Source organism: Nuphar pumila, chromosome 9 (assembly GCF_984573655.1).
Source record: "Nuphar pumila chromosome 9, dmNupPumi1.hap1.1, whole genome shotgun sequence".
NCBI classification, from domain to species: Eukaryota; Viridiplantae; Streptophyta; class Magnoliopsida; order Nymphaeales; family Nymphaeaceae; genus Nuphar; species Nuphar pumila.
The window spans coordinates 127707842-127722785 of NC_143257.1; the positions used below are offsets into that span (position 1 = coordinate 127707842).

The 14944-nt window shown below is 38.4% G+C and overlaps 1 protein-coding gene across 4 annotated transcripts in view; it reads right to left on the reverse strand.

The window, feature by feature from the left end:
* Positions 1 to 6692: 6692 nt before the first annotated feature.
* ETFQO (electron-transfer flavoprotein:ubiquinone oxidoreductase) overlaps positions 6693 to 14944 on the reverse strand; it is a 71121-nt gene continuing 62869 nt past the window's right edge. Inside the window, exons 16-19 of one of the 4 annotated variants that reach the window (XM_090018103.1) lie at positions 10275 to 10403; positions 9804 to 9870; positions 7053 to 7132; positions 6693 to 6905 (exon numbers count right to left, since the gene is read on the reverse strand). In XM_090018103.1, the coding sequence (XP_089874229.1) occupies positions 6902 to 6905; positions 7053 to 7132; positions 9804 to 9870; positions 10275 to 10403 (280 nt within the window). In that variant the 3' untranslated portion in view covers positions 6693 to 6901. Of the gene's footprint in view, positions 6906 to 6965; positions 7133 to 9803; positions 9871 to 10270; positions 10404 to 14944 lie in introns of those variants that run through there. The other 3 variants (XR_016434453.1, XM_090018105.1, XM_090018104.1) reach the window with 3 other exon arrangements.

Consider the following 14944-nt stretch of genomic DNA (forward strand, 5'->3'; position numbering starts at 1 on the left):
TCAATTGATTTAAGGCCTTATTGTGATCGGCACTGGATAGCTTGACGTCAAATAATGGAGCTTCATTGCACAGGTTGAGTACCCGTGTAGTCTTACAACCACCGCGCTCCGCCCGCAAAAAGGAACGTAAAAGCACAGCCATATGCTGGTGGGGCCCACCCTCTAGAATACATGGTTGTGTTCTATAGAGCGGAACTACTCTGTCCTCGACCCTAGTAGTTGATCACCTCTGCTTCAAGAGTTCTGATTTCTTCAGTACTCTTTAAATTTCAAGCCTTACTCCTTGGTCTTATACAATTTGATAGTAGCGTCTCATTTTGTAAATGTTCGCATTCAGGTAACTTATGCAATAAAGGTAAGTGGGTTTTTTTATTCTCCATGATCTCTATTCAAGGTAAATCCACCCGTAGGTTTATGTCATTAAAGTTGTTTCCTCTACAAGTTTGTGGAAGATAATTGCTTGATATACCCAAGTTAAGCATCTGAAGTAGGAGCACAGGGCCATGAATTACCTAGTCATCCACCCTATAAAGTAGTTCTATAGCTGGACTTGGGAACCACAATTTCAATTTCTTTTGTTCTTTTTTTGGTTGGGAGGATGGTGGTCATGATAGTTTCCTAGGAAAACTGAGTCTTATGTCCTCTCATATGGTTGGTTGTCACCAGCTATGTAGTTAAAAGTGTTAGAGCAGACTTGGTTAGCAGATAGGGATGTAAACGGGTCGGACCTTGCCTCAACCGAATCCGACTTAATCGGACCCAGGGTATTCGGACTCAGACTCAGATTCGAAACTGAGTCTGGGTCCGATTAACATAAAATCATAAAATATCCGAATATTATATATATTTGGGTCAGACTTCGGAAATGGATTTCGGATTTTGGACTCGGACTCGGACCTGGAAATGCGGGTACCGAGTTTGAGTCCAATTAGCAATCGGACTCAATTTTTTTTTACCGGATCCGGCTAATCGGATCCGTTTTTGGGTCGAAAATCGGATATTTCAGACTGATTGACATCCCAATTAGCAGACCCTGTAGAAAAACCTACTTTAGGTCCTAGTTGATGCCAAAAAAGAAGAAAAAAGAGGAAAAGGGTGCAAGACTCTCCCACCTCAACAACACATTAAGAGATAGAAAGCAAAAAAGTTTGAGTTTTAGATTTAAAATTTATAAAAAATAAATGAAATTGTTTTATAATTAAAGATATGTACGAAAGAGTGGTAACCAATGTCCGCACTTGTGGAGGGGTGACAAGCAATTTTCCTATAACAGTTGGGTTACATCAAGGATCTACTTTAAGTCCTTTCCTATTTGCTATAGTGATGGATGAGCTTACGAAATCAATTCAAGAAAATGTGTCGTGGTGTATGGTGTTTGCTGATGATATTGTTTTGATTGACGAGTCTAGAGCTGGGGTTAATGCTAAGTTAGAATTATGGAGACAAACATTGAAAGCAAGAGGTTTTACGTCGAGTAAGAGTAAGACAGAATATATGGAATGTCGGTTTAGTAAGAAACGCAGTAGTGATGAGAGTGTAGTGAAGCTTGGCGAGCAAAAAATATCGGTGGATGACTGTTTCAAATATTTGGAATCTATCATTCGAAATGATGGAGATGTAAACCATAGGATAAAGGTTGGGTGAATGAAATGAAAAAGTGCAACTGGAGTGTTGTGCGATCGTAGAATGCCATTGCGGTTGAAGGGAAAGTTTTATAGGACGACAATTAGGCACACTTTATTATATGGTACGGAATGCTGGGCAGCCAAGAGACATCATATTCAAAAAATGAATGTAGCTGAGACGCGTATGCTTCGATGGATGTGTGGAAATACAATAAAAGATAAGATTCGAAATGAGGAGATACGTAAGAAGGTAGGCATTGCATCCATTGAAAATAAGATGAGAGAAAATCGTTTACAGTGGTTTGAACATATTCGGCGAAGGCCTAATGATGCTCCAGTTAGAACGATGGACAAATGAAAAAATATATTAGTCAAAAGAGGTCGAGGTAGGCCGAAGAAGACTTGGATGGAGATGATAGGAAAGGATATGAATGCTTTGAACCTCACCGAGGGCATGGCATTGGATAGAAATGATTGGAGGAGAAGGATTCATGCGGAGGACCCAGAATGATTTTCTTTTTTGGTTCATATCGCCGACCCCAATTGTTTTGGGATGAAGGCGTAGTTATTGTTGTTGTTGTTTGTTGTTTTTGTTTGGCTCATCTAGATGGCTATGCACCCTTTTGACTACACAAGTCGTCAAGGTGGATAAAGAGAAGGCATAAGCTGGTACTATGCAACAGATGGCTTGAATGAAAATTTTCAGTTACATGTGATGATGCTATAATGAAATATCAGGAGCATATCATGGCATGAATTCTCTTAAACAGATTCACCTACCTTTTTTGGTTTTTGAATTACTAGATACATTGTTAATTTAGGATATGTTCGTGTTTCTTAACTTAAGATATAATACAAATGCAACATTATATAACACAACATATATAGTTATGAAGCTATATATAGAATAATTAGCTTAAATTTCCCATTAAACATGGTTAGTAACTTAGTCATAACTATTTATATATTTCTAATTAGTCACTACATGTGATGCGAACTCATGCCAGTGTATTTCAAGTTTCCGGTCTTTCCCTGCCTCTGAACTAGTTACAGATGAATTTATTGAAGATCTATATTTATTGGTGTAGATACCTTTTCTTTCTCAGCAAAAGCCAAGGAAACTGCTCCACCAACTATAAAAGGAAGAGTACAATCCTATTTAGGCCCCCACTTTTTTCCTGATTTATAAGACTAAAGTTTTTTAAAGACATTTTAGGACCGACACCTTTATATGCCTCAGGTTAAATGTATATAAGGAAATATCTGGACCTTGTGGTGTTTTACATTGACAAGTTACAACGCCAAGTGGCCCGATTAGTTTTCAACTCATCAGACACTCTAAAAGGATCAGATGGTAGTAGGAGACTACGCAACATTATGAAATTCTTACCCATTTTTTTCAACTAACCTAACTATGTAGTAAATTAAATGATTATTAATAAAAGTCCATGAAAGCATAACTCTTTTCTTGCTTAGTAAAAAATATTGGTGCCTCACAGATAAGCAACAATGCAGAAAGACTTTACAATTTCCGACACAATGTTCAGATAATACAAATCCTAAAATTTGAACATTCCTTAAGGTGTGGATATTTGGCAAGTGTTCATCTAACATCTGTCTAGTCTTGCTAACAAATTCAAATCATGTCACTTGAAACTGGAAAACTATTGGGATAAGAACAACTACAATCTTGGCATGAGAACTTGTATGACAATAGAATAGAAAGAGATTCGTGATTTACCATTTAAGTTAATACAATATATTCAGATAAATCAAGACAACAGCCAATTCTAATCGATTTTTGTGAAATTAACAAAAGAAAATCATCTTGGATTCATACTTTTTTTCCAGAAAATTATTTTCTCCATCTAGTCAAAATATAATCTTATTCATGTATACATAGGTTTAATTTCCATTAACATCCTTACGGATACTGCCATAGGTCTAAAGCATCTGCAAGGGGTGGGTTTGACATACTATTTGATATGTTTTATTTACCATAGATGGCTCACCAAATCTTGCCGCAGTTTTAGGAGCCGAAGTTGCACTATGTCAGCAGACTCATGGTATGCGACACTTTCAACTGAAGTAAAATGGACACACTACTTCTAGACAGAAGTGATGGACAAAAAAAACTCCCTTGCACTCAAGATAACATATTCCACAGTTAAAAATGTCGGTCACCCTTAATGAACCGATCTTCATTTTTGTTTTGCTTGATTAATAGTGTCTTTCGCTCTTATTTAATCTTTTTAGGCAACTCAAATATATAGACTCTCTTAGTCTCATCAAAGCACCCATTGGTGCATACAGTCAAATTTTTTATATGCTCCAGACACAAAAACTAGCACACACTATTCATGGATGTAGCACATTGATCACATAGGTCTATTCATGTTTGAAATCTTTTTTAAATTCCAAAATTAAAAGACACAAGTCACCATGGCAAAGTGAGTAGAAATTATTTGTACATATCGTATAAAATTTATTGTTTAAAAATCAAGACACGTATACATATTTCCATGCCTAAGCAAAAATCAAAACATAAAACTGTGTATAGCTATAACTGTGCATATATATATATATATATATATATATATATATATATATATATATATATATATATATATATATATATATATATATATATATATATATATATATATATATCTGTGTGTGTGTGTGCACAAATACACAGACCTATACGTAAACATAATAGAAACTTTCAATCATAAAACCAATCTTTGATCTAGGGATGGCAGTGGACCGGGGGAAAGTGGGGCCCCGCCCGCCTCGCCCCGTTTGGACCGGGGATGGAGGCGGGGACGAAGGTTAAAATCCATCCCCGTCCGGGGGTGGAGGCGGGGATGGACGTGCACTTTTCCCCGCCCCGTCCCCACCACGATCCCTGCCTCAACCCCACCCCAACCACTTTCCCCCGCAATATCCCCGCCCTGCCCCGCCTCATCCCCATTTGAACCGGGGATGGAGGACATGAAACGGGGATGAAGGCGGGGATGGAGGATAAAATACATTCCCCGCCGGGGATGGAGGCGGGGGTGGAGGATAAAATCTTGAGGCGGGGCGGGGGTGGAGACCTTGTCCCCCGCCCCACCCCACTGCCATCCCTACTTTGATCTCACATTACATTTTTTTATGCCTAACTGAACCGCCCGCGCGCAGGCACACACACACACATATATATAACACTTGTTTGCGCGGACTTCAACCATTGACTATTACAAAGGGTGTGAGCTCAAAAGGGAGAGTTGGCACCTACCTTTTTTGAGAATGATAACACTTTTACTTTTAGAAAAGTTACTTTACATGTGTCTGTTTGTGAGCTATTGGATCATGTTGATTAGATGGTTGAGGTTAGTGCAACTAAGGCTCATATTTGTCAGTGATCATATTCTATGAGCCCATATGCATAGACTTGAGTAATGGACTTGTTCTTAAGTGAACTATGACTTAGATAAGCTGGTTGTAGGATCATATTCAACCCTCAAATCTAGGGTTGAACACACAATAATGTGTTTTCCTTTAGAGAGAAAAATTGTACCATCTCCAAGTGTGAAAAAAACTTGAAAATAGTCTCTAATTTTGAGAAAGTGTGATGACTATATACATCTTAGCATCTTTCTACCTTGTGCTCTTTGGATGCAAAACCGAAGCTACCTATAAGATGAGTTAAGATCCACCAAATTGGTTAGTCGAATCAGTTCTGATCAGGCTATTACATACTGAGAGTACACGCGTACTTCTTTGGAGTTTCAGAAGATCCTTTTAACCTCTTCGAGGAAATCAGTTAGCTCCCACCACTTTCTGCCATCCCATCCAGTGTAGTCTATTTAAAAAAATTGTTGGTTTTCATTGTTCAGGCAAAAGGGAAGGACATTGAACCAACTCAGCCAAATGGTTCATATTACAGTATTATTAACTAATTATCGATACAAACCTCCAGTTCTGCATGCTCGAGCATAATACCATCATCAGGGAGTAAGTCAACAAATCACAGATTTCAATGTACCGTTTCTGTTACAACCTTCATAACAATGCTGGTTATGTGCTTATGGGTATATAGTAAAAAATGTTGGTAAGCATGGTATGGTTGTACGTTGTCCACAAATATCAAACCCACAACTTATTTAACCTCTGATTATTGGCCAATAATAGTAACCGGCAGTTGGTGCTTGAGAAAGAAGAGATTGAACTAAAGTTAACTTGATTGCATCCAGCAAGCTGCAGGCAGATTTACTAAGCTATTCATTGACAAGTTTGAAGGCTTCAAAACAGTTGCTATAAAATTACAGACCTAGAGGATGTCAAAACTAGTAATTTGTAATTGAATCTAAATCAACATAAATCAAGAATCCAACATGATGGGTGACTACTAGGATGGTGTTACAATAGGGTCCTCTCTCCACCTTATCCTATCACTTTGCATAGTGTGTGAGACTTTATCCTCACCCCAATCTTGGACGCTATCTTGCTTGATTCTTAAGTACTTGAGCACCAAAGAAACCCCTCTTGTACTCATTATCTGTAAACCATCCTTTTCAGTGAACTCTTGTAAGGCGTGTATGCATTTAATGTGGGAGCAGCTTCTTGGCCTTCTTAATTAGAGAATGCAAATGGCATGTGCTTTATATCTGCTCATTGTGAGGTCAAGTACTTAGCAGTGTTATCGGCTGATCAATAGGGAACGAGGCGATATGGGAGCCCATGCGCCCCCCCTACAAGGGCTGTATCGGCCAAATCGGTTGAAACAGGCCGATGCAGCCCCATATCAGCCACTATGTTATTATAATAATGTTTATATAATATTTTTTATTTTTTAAATATTGAATACTATTTAATATCAACCAATATGGGCCGATACATAACTATGCATATCGGCCGATACAGCATATCGTTTGAAAAAAGATACAGCGCAGAAACTGATTTTTACAACTGGTACTTAGATAAGTTGTGTGCGGTTTTATGGCATGCAAAACATGCACCCTCAATGCATGGCCCTTCCTACATAAATTTTCTAGTTTCGCCTCTGGCAACATTATATACAACTTTTTCAGCTGTAAAATGAACTAAGTTGCACATTGCCAAGAGTTCAGTTAAAATGGTGGATTACATTTTGTACTGTGTTAATACAACACGTTGACTGTTGTTGAGGCTTGACTCGAGCTGATATGGGCTGGTTCAAACTTGGCTCCAGCTCACAGATCAGGCTCAACCTCAAGCTTATACTGGCAGGAATAAAACAAGCTTGACTCAATTCAGCTGCTTGCCAACCCACCAAAAATCATTTAGAGAGGTACGTGGACCATCAAAACATACCAATTCAAAGTGCAAGCATTAGCTACTAAATATATTGAGATTTTAAACTAATTTCAATCAATTCATAAGCACTTTACAGGGAACGATTACATTAGTGTGTAGCCTGGGCCACCACCTCCTTCTGGTACAGTCCATTCGATATTCTGATTTGGGTCCTTGATATCACATGCCTGTGAGAGAGAGAGAGGAATTTGTGTACACATAGGCAAGGGGAGTCAAATTCAAGAAAGGATTTGAATATGGGGAACCAAAATCACCAAAAAACAATTAGCAAATGCTGAGCCGTTATTAAGAAGTCACCACAGTAGCACAAAACATGATCACGAACAGGATTAATACATGTAGATTTAACGTATAGACAATTTGAAGCTTATCCATTTTTCCTTCATTAAGAAGCACCTTACATATAAGCCATTTTTTAAATCCTATAGGCTCCAAAATATGACAAAAATGCTCTTCTTGTTTATTCATTTTATTTTCAAAAAAGAGTGTCCAAGGTCTTTAATGTGCAAACCATGAACTAACTTGTCGAAATCGAAAGTCCGGCACAAGTCAGTCAAGGCCCTAAAAAAACTAGTTGGGACTAGTTACCTCACCGAGGACATGACATTGGATAGAAATGAGTGGAGGAGAAGGATTCATGTGGAGGACCCAAAATGATTTTCTTTTTGGTTCATATCGCCGACCCCAATTGTCTGGGATGAAGGCATTGTTGTTTGTTTGTTTGACAAGTCAGCTCAAGTCGGTTGACTAAAATAAAATCAATAAAAAAGTATAAGAACACAACACTTAAAGTGCCAAAAATAGTAAACCACATAGTTCACCCACTGTATATACATCTAACACTAAACAGAGATATACATAAATACGTTAAACATGTACATAAACATATATAAACAGATATACAGAAAAACATAAATGTACCAATAAATGCTATATATATATACACACAAACAAATATACAGAAAAAACATATATACACGTCTTATTTATACACACACAGGCAGGAGTACCTTCTGTCGTTCACTTATATATGTATAAGACTTACCCAAAAACCTTCTTAAAAAAAGGAAACTTTTTTTTTAACAAAAAGGGGGAAAAGAAAACTAACCAAATGCAGGACTGACCCAAAAACCTAGTAGTCGTTCACTGACTAGTAGGGACTAGTCGATCTAGTTGGTCGTTAGTCGATGGTCCATGGCCCTACCGACTAGACGGCCATGGACTAGTCAGCTGGCTACCGACTAGGGTGACTAGTCGCCTAAGCTGACAACACAGCCCATGAACTAATGTAATGCAATGAATTCCAGAACAGCAATATCCATTTATTTACATCCAGTTCAAGACACACAGTTTGTGTAGCAAGATATGGGTAACAACTAAAAGTAGCAAACATGCAGCCATTGTGGATCATAAGGATGAATATCCTTGGTAGACATCTCACAGTAGCCTGAAGTACCAAGGATATATTTCTCTTTACATCAAGAAAAAAGCTTCAGTACCGCATTACAGATTCAAAAGATGGGATGAATAGAGAATTCAGTTTAAAGAGGACAATGCCTTGAAGATATGTCCTTGGATCAGACGAGGTGAAGCAGGGATGATGAGTAGGAGGAAAATTTAAACAGCAACAGAAACAGCGCAGCTGAAGGGTTTCCGAAGAGTTATCCCTCACCCCCTCGCCCCTACTTCTCCTTCTGCATGTACCAGTTCTTGAAACCTAAACCATTGTGTCTGATATCTTTTGATACAACCAATAGACCAGGGGGACAGCATGATGGAGAAATACATAAGAGGCCAAGGGGTGATCTTGGCAATCTGAACACATGCCTTTGTAACCAAGTCTACATTTCCTCTTTCTTTTACTAATTGAGAGGTTCAACCAATGCATCTAAATTGCCACCTCACCTAATCCATCTTGTGCTTTGTACTAGTTAGACAAGCATCAAGGAAAATCAGATCGTTTAATTAGCACTCAGGCTGACACAGATGTTGGTAGCATCAGCAGATTCCAAAAGAGTATCTCTTGTTTAGCAATAATACCTTTTTTGAAGACAGTCATTGATCAACTTCCACCAGTTGAAGGTTATTTAAGTTACATGCTGAGATTAGCAGAATAAGTCTCATATACTTATAAAAGTAGTAATTTGATTTTGACTAGATGAATCAAGGCATCATATAAGTTTATTCATAGTTCAGATAAACCCAAGATTTTGTATGCAACTGCACCCTTTCATTGCAACAACGAGAAGGCTTCTTATTGAACCCCTAAAATGGCTCCTCCTCATCAGGAGAAAGGGATTAAAAATGTCAAAAGAATATGGATGATTGAAAATAGAGGAACCTCTTTGCTGACTTGCTGAGCCAATCACCAAGTTTTTGGCTCTAATTCAAGCATAGCCAACACACATATAGCTCAATTTGAGGAATACAAGCCCCTATGTTTGCTGAAAAAATAAACTAAATGAGGTTTCATGCAAATGCAGGAAAATTGGAAGATTGATTATCTGCTCAAGCCATACAACTTCAGAAGAAGAAAACAAGCATGCTTATGTGGAGGATAGCATCGATAAGTTATATGCCAGTACACATTTAACAAGCTCAACTATGGACCTGAGAATCAGCTAATCTAGAACGGAACCACATTTGACTGATTGAATAGAAGGCCCCAAAATACCTAGCTATATTCTAGAAATTTCATTGATAGATAGCTAGGCATTTAACCAACAAACCTTGCAACATAAGTCTAGTAGCAACCTGGTCCAAGATGACAGAACAAGGACTTTGCATATTCTTCTAGTCAGAAGGTAAGTTCATTTTTATGGTTAATACAATACATACCTTGCAATGAAGACAATTCTGAGCATTCATGTGCAATTTTAGTTGTCCTTCATCATCCGCTACATACCTATTCATTATGACAATAGTTACATCCAATAGATTACAAGCATAACCAAACAAATAAAATTAGTATCAACAACTTGGTTCAGGCATCATATGCTTCTTAAGATAACCAGGAAAGTTTACCAACTCCCCATGATGAACAAGTCAAGCAGTGTCCCAAATGACAAAGTTATAATGAGTATACATGTGGCATGCCTAGACTATTTTCACACTGAGGATCCCAGGAAGGAAGCAGTAAAAGTGAATTACACTGGAATTCACATGTGTGCACGCACCCACGCACACGTGTGCACACACACACACACACAAAGGGAAAGGGAATAAAGCACAGAAATGAGAGTTATGAGCTTTAGAACTTGAGTAACAAAACTAGCTCTAATTTGCACAGATGCAGGCAGTTTTCCTTACTCATAAACACGAGCAGGACAATATCGTGATTCTGGTCCTGCATATTGTGGAAAATTGATTAGCTCAGGTACTTTCGGGTCCTTCAGGCGAAGGTGAACAGGCTGGTCATGCTCATGATTAGTGTTACTCCTATATAAGGAAGTGCACATCAAGAAGAAACAAAATATTAGACAAGAATCAGAAACTGACCTTCCATGGTCATAAGAGATAAACTAGACAGACAATTTAGATGGACAAATATAACCAGACAGATATTTAAATGGACGATCTCCATTCACCTGATACTGCATTATACCCAGAAAACCCATAATTGCTTCAGTTTTCAACTATACTACCTTAGTTGTCAAAATCGGTCAAGGCCCTGAAAAGACTAGTCGGGACTAATCGGTCCAAGTCGGTGGACTAACAAAAAATCAACAAATGAAATATCATTATGAATCAAGTAAACCCCATAGTTCACCCACTGCACTCAACATCACATGATGATAAACGCAAATTTAAGTATCTAATGTCACTTAAGAGTTCATATATAAAGTGACCTTTGTTATATATATTATATATACACAACAGAGACATCTGTTATATATATATATATATTATATATATATATATATATATATATATATATTCAATCTTCAGTCTTCTTTCAATCTTCTTTCAAAAATAGTGTCCAGTGTATAGAGAGAGAGAGAGAGCATATGAGAGTTCTTTCTCTAGTATCTATTCTAGATTTTTAGTATTTATCTTCCAAAAAAAAAGTAAAACAGGTTAACTACCAAAGAAGATAAAGGAAAGAGGTAGAAAAGATAAAGGTAACAAATGGAAACAATAAAAGGAAACTAACCAAAATGGATTAACCTAAAAAAATAGAAACTTCCTAACAAATTACAAGTTGGGCCCTATTTGGTGACTAGTCAGTCAACGACTAGTTGTTGACTAGTCGTCCAAGTCGAAAGACTAGTCGCCCTAATTGGGCCCAGCCGACTAAAGGGTGGTCGACTAGTCGCTCAGCCAGCGACCAGGGTGACTAGTCGACTAGTCACCCGACTCGACAACTAAGTATACTACTACAAGATTTGTGGTCAAAAGCGTGCCTAGGCGCTGGGTTGTAGTCTAGACTATTAGAATATGGGCTGGATATGGATCCATTCAATAAAGGATCCATATCCATTCCCAGGGTTTGTATTTTAATGTAATGAGTTACTAATACAGGGGCACTTTCGTCCACGTGTAAATTATTGTAACCCTATTAAGGCTAATGATGTATTAGCGCAGCGTGTGTGAAGGATACAGGGCTGCCGATTCCCAACAATATCAGTGTGAAGGATACAGGGCTGCCGATTCCCAACAATATCAGAGCTCTCTCTCTCTCTCTCTCGTCTTTGATTTCTGCAGGAATTCTGACATGGTATCAGAGCAGCGGCAGGTCTGGGCATAAAAATCTCTTCAGCCGAAACGTGAAAAGCACGTCTTCATCTCTTCTTCAGCCGAGTCTTTCCCATTCATAGGCTGAGATCCTTCAGCCGAGTCCTCTTCATCTTCTTCAGCCGAACCCAACAGTAGATCCTTCAGCGAGCAGCGAGTCCCCTGAGTCCCCTTCATCTTATTCAGCAGCCGATCTTCTTCAGCCGAACCCAACAGTAGGTCCTTTAGCGAGCAGCGAGCAGCGAGTCCCCTTCATCTTATTCAGCCGAACCCAATAGAAAGACCCTTCAGCCGAGTCCCCTTCATCCTCTTCAGCAGATCATCTTCTTCAGCCGAACCCAACAGCCCAATCTTAACAGGTCGAGTTTCCTGTTTTCCAACCAGTTTTGCTTCATCATCTTCTAATATCTATCTTTCTAGTTTCTATCGTGAAAATTTATTGGTCGAGTTTTCGGTTTTCCATTTGTTTTACTTCATCATCTTCTAATATCTATCTTTCTAGTTTCTGTCGTGAAAATTTATTCTTTAGTTTCCTGTTGATTCATCATATTTAACGTCTTATATTATGATATCAGTAAAATCGAGTTCCCTGGTTTTCCAACTAGGAATCTGCCTGTGATATCCTCATTCATTTTCGTTTCCTCATTCATTTTTTGTCAAACTTTCCATACACTCTAAAAAAAAAAGAGGTATATATAGAGCTCCCATTTCTCTTGTCGTGACACTGTGCCGATTTCTGTCAACTGTGTCAGTTTCTGATAAAACAGTCCAGTTTTAGTCACCAGTGTTATTTCCACACAAAAAAAGGTTGTCAACAAGCCTACAAATGGATACTTCAGCCAATTCGGGTATTTCTTCCAATTTCTTGGGGCAGCTAGTTTTGGAAAAACTAACTACAAACAACTATCTGACTTGGAAAAGGCAAATTGTTCCTTTTATTCAAAATCAAGACTTTTCAGGTCACTTGGATGGCTCCACTCCAATGCCCCCAGAATCCATCACATCTTAAGCCAAAGAGGATGGAGGATTGCCGAATATTGTTCGCAATCCTGCATTTGTTTCTTGGATGAAGCTCGATCAGGCACTTGTTGCATACATCACTTCCACATTATCACAAGAAGTACTGATTTTCATTCCTAATGATTGCACATCCAAAGTTTTGTGGGAGGTTTTAGCTCAAACTTACTCTCAGATATCGGAGGCCAAAGTGTTGTTTCTCAAACGCGAATTTCAGATGTTAAAAAAGGGAGCAATGAGCATCATTGAATTTTTAAATCAAGTCAAAAGCATCACAGATCAGTTAGCCATGGTTGGATATCCAGTGTCAGATAAAGAAAAGGTGCAGCAGACACTGAATGCTCTGGGATCAGAATATCATGTTCTTGTGACGTCTTTATTGTGCTTACCTACGCTACTCAGTTTTAAAGAATTACGTGTTAAACTCTTTCAGTACGAGATGACTCTAAAAAGCATGTCTGATGCTTCAGCAGGACAATCGTCTACGCATGAGGTTCTTGCCACAAGGATAATAGCTGATCGTTCACGAGGAGGACGTGGCAGAAGCAGGGGAACTCCAATCCAGGGTGGACGCCTACACCAAATTCCAATGTCAGTATTTCAAAGAATGTTCCCACATGCTACCAGTGTAACAAATGTGGTCACATCAAAGCCAACTGCTGGTTCAATCCACAAAATCGGAATAGAACACAAAATAATAGAAATGTTGCTACATCAGAAACTGCAGGTACATTTCGAGTCACCGATGATGCTAAGGATCTTCTCTTATCTGTGATGGCCAACTTGAATCTAAAACAGAGTGATGAGGGAATATGGTATGTTGACTCTGGGGCAGCAGCTCATGTCACTGGCAATGCAAGTAAGTTCTCTACCTTGACTCCTTATCTTGGTAAATCTAATATTGTAACTGGAGATGGGACTCACCACCCTATTTCAAACATAGGCAATGTCCTCATTCCTTTGTCTGAGTCATCTATTCCTTTATCTGATATTGTTCATGCGCCAAATATAAAGAAAAATATTATCTCTGTTTCAAAGCTTGTTGACTCTACCAATTCGTCTGTGGAATTTACTCCTACTTCTGTCTTTGTCAAGGATCTTCAAACGAAGGAGATGTTCGTTAAAGGAGAGCGACGTGGAAACATGTATGTCTTCAATGAAGATTCAGCCTCCAGTGTCCTGAAGCCCAAGTCTGATCATGTCTCCAAAAGCGTCTTAAGTATATCCAAATGTAATAAGTCAGATCTCTGACATTCTCGTCTTGGTCATTGTAGTCAAGTCTTTATTGAAAAGTTAGTGTCCAATGGTCTTCTTTCAGAGTCTGTTTCACCTTTATTGAAGGATAAAACGTGTCCCAGTTGTCAGGTCTGCAAAAGTCATGTACTTCCTTTTCATCAAATAAATAAAAGAGCCTCCATGCCCTTTGAAATAATATGTTCTGATGTTTGGGGCCCAGCCCCCAATCCTTCATCTTCTGGAAGCAAATATTATGTATCTTTTATTGACAGTTTCTCTCGTTTTACCTGAATATTCTTTATGAAACACAAATCAGAGGTTTTTCCCATCTTCAGTCACTTTCATGCCTATGTTAAAACTCAATTCTCCCAAAACATTCAAATTCTCCAATGTGATGGAGGTGGTGAGTATTCCTCCAAAGAATTTTTAGATTTTCTCTAAGATAATGGGATACATCGTAAAGTTTCTTTCCCGTACACTCCAGAACAAAATGGAATTGTTGAACGTAAGCATGGACATATTGTGGAAAGTGCAATGAGTATGATGCATGATTGTAACTTGCCCATTAGTCTTTGGACATAAGCCTTTCACACAGCCACTCATGTGATAAATCGTTTTCCTATGCCTATCCTTGAAAATCAGTCTCCCTATTATGTTCTCTTTGGTGTACATCCTGATTATGATGAATTACGAGTTTTTGGATGCACATGTTATGTACACATTGACAAATCCATGAGAACTAAATTTCAGGACAAAGCCTCCATATGCCAATTTGTTGGTTATGCAGATGAACATAAGGGTTACAGGTGTTATGATCCTGCCAATATGAAGATTATAATTTCCAAAAATGTTGTTTTTGATGAAAATAATTTTCTGGAAAGTAAAGCAAATCACAATCGAGAACATGGTGACGCAGCTGGTAATTGGTATGATCCATGGCTTAGTGCTGAACTTATTTCACATACTGCCGAAGATACTATTTTGATCCCTGA